The following is a 4,912-nucleotide window of genomic DNA, read 5'->3' on the forward strand; positions in this document are numbered from 1 at the left end:
AAGAGACAGAGACCAAATTCAGTTTGATTTGGTTTCTGATCACACTTTTAAAAAAAGGCCAGCTTTGCAGCCACATGCCTGTGTAGGGTGTTTCTACAAGCCTATTTCAACTTCCTGAACACAGCAGAAAAACAGGTGCGTCAAAGAACTCTCTTAGAGATAAAATACATCAAGGGCTTCTGCTCTAATCTTTAAAACTTCATCTTCTAAACCCTTTCAATTTATATTCCTTTCTGTTATGGGATTTTAAACTAAGCCCATTTTACAGTAAAAATCATGCGGCAGCCATATTATGCTTCTGCACAACCCTGATGTAGGCATCGCATATGGCACACAGCGACAAGAAATTAAAAAATACTCGGGACTAGATGACGCGCAAGGGTTGCACTATAGGTTTTCGGGCATCAGAGCTGTTTGCTAAACGGATAACGTCAGTCATATCATTACGTTCTAAGATGCGCCCGATGTCTTCATGCAACACCTCTGTGGCAGCTACAAGCACTACGAAGGATCCATGATCACAGACGCCCTTGGAGAGCATCTCTCTCTCTATTCCTGCCTCAGGGCCTGGGCACATTACACTAACTCCAGCATAACTTACATTGGTTTTGTATTGCAACCTAAAGGAACACTGCTTTCCAGAGCAGACAGAAAGAAAAGATCTCCTGGAGGCAATGTCAGCATCTGAGCTATTTTTATAACTTACAGTTCTGCAGCTAAGTGCCATGTGTTCAATCCTCTTTATACTGGTTTAAGGCGAGTTATACTGGTGTGAAAAAGCAAGTGTCCAGGTGCCCAGTCTAGCTCACAAGAACGCACCATGGATTGCATTCAAGCTGCTCAAAGATCAAAAATATTTTGCATTCAAAAAAGATTTTAAAAACCCCCAATTCCCTGCCCTGTCACTTGTTTATAAGCATGTCCCCCTGATTAACAGGACCCAGCATGATTGGCACACTAGTTATGCAAATGTCCAAATCCTGCCTTTGCGCTTAACTGTGAGCTATCTATAGGGTCGGAAATAAGAGAATGCACAACAGGAAACAAAGTACTGGTAATGGCTGAATTCAGAAGATGGGAAGACAGATAAGGCATTAGTAAGAAAGGAATAAAAGGAAATCAAACCACTGAGAAAAGCTCAAGGAGAATATAAAAGTGAGCACTGAACAGGGTGAATAAAAACAGATTAAAAAAAAAAGCAGGTTTACGGAAGCATTCCACCTAGCTTCAGCACAAGCCACAGAAACCAAGAGCAAGATGAGCAGCATCTTTCCTAAGCAAGAAGAGATGTACACACGCTATACTAAAAGAGGAAGTAAAGTTCAAATGACAACCAGATTCAAGTTCACAAGTCTCAGCTTTTTCCAGAACAGCCAATAATCAACTTCTAAAACAGGTCAGGGAGTAGCAATTTCTTCCACTGCCTTAGGTATCTAACTGTCAAGAAGGGTTACAAGAAAAGACAAAGAACCCTGAACATGCATCTCAACAGGGAAGTAAAGGAGAAAACTATTCAATCATTTCACTGAAGTAAGATTATATGAAGACTGCTCCTTAAAGGAGACTTTCAATTCTCCTTTAAGTCCAAGGATCCCAATTCGCTTCTGCAAGCTGCAGTAGCTGGTTTTTAACTGCCATCTGATAGCACAGTAATTGGCCTGGCACGCTGCTGGAAGTGGAAGGCCCGTCAAGCCCATTGGCAAAAGATGCCACCTGAATCTGAGAACACATTCTTTCAAGGCAAGTAATATCCTGAGTTGGTGCCTGACTCATGTGTACACACTATTTTTATCAATGGTGCATTTTTATTCTATGGGGAAACAGAAACAATAGGAATGCTACCAAGCCACAGCTGCTCCCCAGATAAAGACTATCCAAAGTATATCCTTCAGAGACAAATCAATGTATTGTACTATGGTTGCTACCTCTTCCTAGGATGAGATGAAGAGGGAGTAGAGAAGCAGCTAAAACTACAAGGGCTGTGGCTGACCAAATGCCGCAGGCCCAGCAACTCCACTACTACGGGGCTGTCAAATCTTCGGCAGACTGACTCTAAGAGAGTGCTAGTGACAGCCCCCGAAGGACTAGTCACATGGAGTTTCATTTGGACTTATTTATTACGCTGGCCCCAAACCTTGACATCTTGACACAGAAATCTGAAATTAATTTTCAAAAGATAAGCAGCAAACAGGAAAACGGCAAGTCTCGTTTGGAGCTCTGAAGCAGGGCTCCACAAGGCTTGTGAACGGAAAGCTACGCATTTGACAAAAAGCAGGGCTAAAATGTCTTTGCGACACATTCGTTCCACTTTGACCTTCTACATTTGAGAAGATACCTGGGCAGCAAATTGTTATGCAGGGACTTGCAAGGCCCTACCTAAAAAGCTGAACGACTTAGAAATCCTAATAAGCAAGTCCTGGAGGGTCATGGAAGAGTGAACAAAAACAGAAATTAATAAAGGTGCCATTATATGAACACACCCCAATACAAAATTATGAAAATAAATTTATGCAAAGTAAATGTTCCATTACTTCCCATTTTTGTTTAAAAATGACATGCGCAGAGTTGCTAGGGCTTCATCCATTTAACAGTTGCTTGACTGCAAACAAACTTAACTGGTTGGTTAGTTCCACATTTTTTTTTTTTTTTTTTTACATATATAAAAGACAAAAAACACCACTGCTCTGGGTGTGCATCAAGCAAAGCTAAATAACAAAGCAGTCACTACAACTCTCACCGTTTTCCATGCCAGACAAACCTAGCAACCTCAGTCCTCCCCTCACTCTGCTCCTGACACTGAAAATGATTTCAATTCTCCTCCCACCCAAGATGCCAAGGAAGCTACACAGGCCTCACAGCATGGTGCACTGCCTGGCGGATTCAGGTTATTTTGGTCAGAGGGGAAGAACAAGTTCCAAATTTAAGATGCCCTCAAAGATGACATCATGTCAGCAAGCCCCATGTTTTAAACTAAAAAGACTCCATCTCAACCATCTCTGCTGACCCCAGTTGTGGCAGCTGAGTCAAGGGAGGCAGGTCTTTGTCTAATAAGACTTTTGCAGACCAAAATTAAATCCACTTAGAAACCAGCTTTCAGCCATAAAGTAGTGGGGCAATACCCTCAAGGAGAGATACCTCATTTAATAAGTGGCCTGCCAAATTCCACTTCAACTCCTGCAAACAGCAGTCAAAACTGAATTGATAAAAACGACCTACTATGACTGGATTAAATGAAGCATACAAGGAGACACCATGCTGCTTCAAAAACCTTTCCAGTAGCCACGTGTGTACACACACAGGGGGTGACAAGGTAAAACTCTACAGACCCTCCCAAATGTGCTTGCAAGGAAGATGGAAATTACCCTCTGACAACCTTCAGCGAGGAGAGAAAGGACTTTTTGGGGTCCGCAGTCAAGTCAGCAAAGCCTGACATCAATGGCATCAAATGGCTAGGCAGACTGAGCACCAGGTCTGCACCCATCACTGGGAGACCACCTACCAGAGTCACCAGCAGCGCCTCTTGTTCTGTACCCATACGGCTGAGCCTCAGGGAGATCCAAAGGACAGGTACAAAGGCCAAACATCAATGTGACTGCAGTCTCTCGCTAAAGAGGGGGCCGCGAGTGCAGTGCCATGAAGAAAGGAAGGCGAGCACAGCTTTTGTCAGTGGCCAGCAACAACATTTCTAAACTACTGATAAAGTGATCTGCTGAAAGAACAGCCTCCCACAGAGACCCCTGGATAAGCTCAGGTTCCATTAGACTCAAACAGGTCCATCACATACCCAGGAGAGACTGGCTCCAACTCAAATTCTAGTAGAGGGTTGAACCGAGATAAGAAGGATTTAAGTCTCAATTTTATTCCCGCTTCCCCACCCCCAGCCTCATATGTTTCCAATTGTTTTTTTTAATTAAAAAATGAAGCAATGCTCGGAACTGAAATACAAATTCACAAAGCAGAGGTCGTGACTCCAATTTCCAAAATGAAATACTTCGTTTTCAACTCTAAACTCCCCCCCAGCTATACTAACGTCTTCGCCAATTCATGTACAAAAGAACTTTACAGATATACTCACTCCAACATGGAGCTGTTCTCAGATGCATAAAAATCGCATGCCTGTTTAGAACAGAAATAATCTTATTCTTTATCCTAGTGTAACTCAATTCAAGACTCAACAGCCAAGAATGCTCAGATCTAGAATACTGATCTCTTCTTTGTCCTCTCGCTGCTTTCGCTCTAGCCCAAAATATTTCACTTCAAGTTTGATCTTCTCTAGCTAGCTTTAAGTCTCCTTCACCACCAAACTCTTTGTTCTCACTGCCAGACACTGGATTAACCATTAAGCTGTGCGCTCAATGTCCCACCCGCTCAGCTAGACATGTGCTGCAAGTACTAGCGGTAAGGTTTTCCGCATTACCTAGGCTGAGAATTCTCCTCGTACATCCTTTCTTTCCCTTCCTTAAAGAGGCTGATGGTCTGTTTGGTCTTCTTCATCAAGTTCTCCATGAACACCCTGAAGTACTCGTTTTCTCCCAGGGTCTCCATCTTCCCCTCGTAGCGTGACAGGATGGTTCGGAGATGCTGGTACGTATCAGGCAGCAGATCTAATATGTAGGGCGGGCTGTTCTTCAATGCCAACTTTGGGTTCTGACACAGACGCACCACCTGCATGGAAGGAAAAAGGCAGAGTCACCAGTCTGAGACCACAAAGATTTAACAGCAGCAAAGATTGCGCAGAGCTGGTCACCAGCCTTTCCCAAAACGCAAGTGCGTGTAAGACACAGTGACGGACAAATAAACAGTCCCACGTGCAACTGCGGGTGCTCAAGTTCCCGTAGAAATTCCAACTGTCATAAAAAAAAGGAGAATCTTCCCAACTAGCACACTTTCTTCCTGGTGTCTAGGTGCCAGG

At 43.4% G+C, this 4,912-nt stretch overlaps 1 protein-coding gene across 2 annotated transcripts in view; it reads right to left on the reverse strand.

Annotated features, from left to right (window-relative positions):
- CBL (Cbl proto-oncogene) overlaps positions 1 to 4,706 on the reverse strand; it is a 36,649-nt gene extending 31,943 nt beyond the window's left edge. Inside the window, exon 1 of one of the 2 annotated variants that reach the window (XM_025207643.1) lies at positions 4,418 to 4,706. In XM_025207643.1, the coding sequence (XP_025063428.1) occupies positions 4,418 to 4,671 (254 nt within the window). In that variant the 5' untranslated portion in view covers positions 4,672 to 4,706. The remainder of the gene's footprint in view (positions 1 to 4,417) is intronic. The other variant, XM_025207642.1, reaches the window with a different exon arrangement.
- Positions 4,707 to 4,912: the final 206 nt, after the last annotated feature.

Source organism: Alligator sinensis, unplaced genomic scaffold (assembly GCF_000455745.1).
Source record: "Alligator sinensis unplaced genomic scaffold, ASM45574v1 scaffold1241_1, whole genome shotgun sequence".
Classification (NCBI taxonomy): domain Eukaryota; kingdom Metazoa; phylum Chordata; order Crocodylia; family Alligatoridae; genus Alligator; species Alligator sinensis.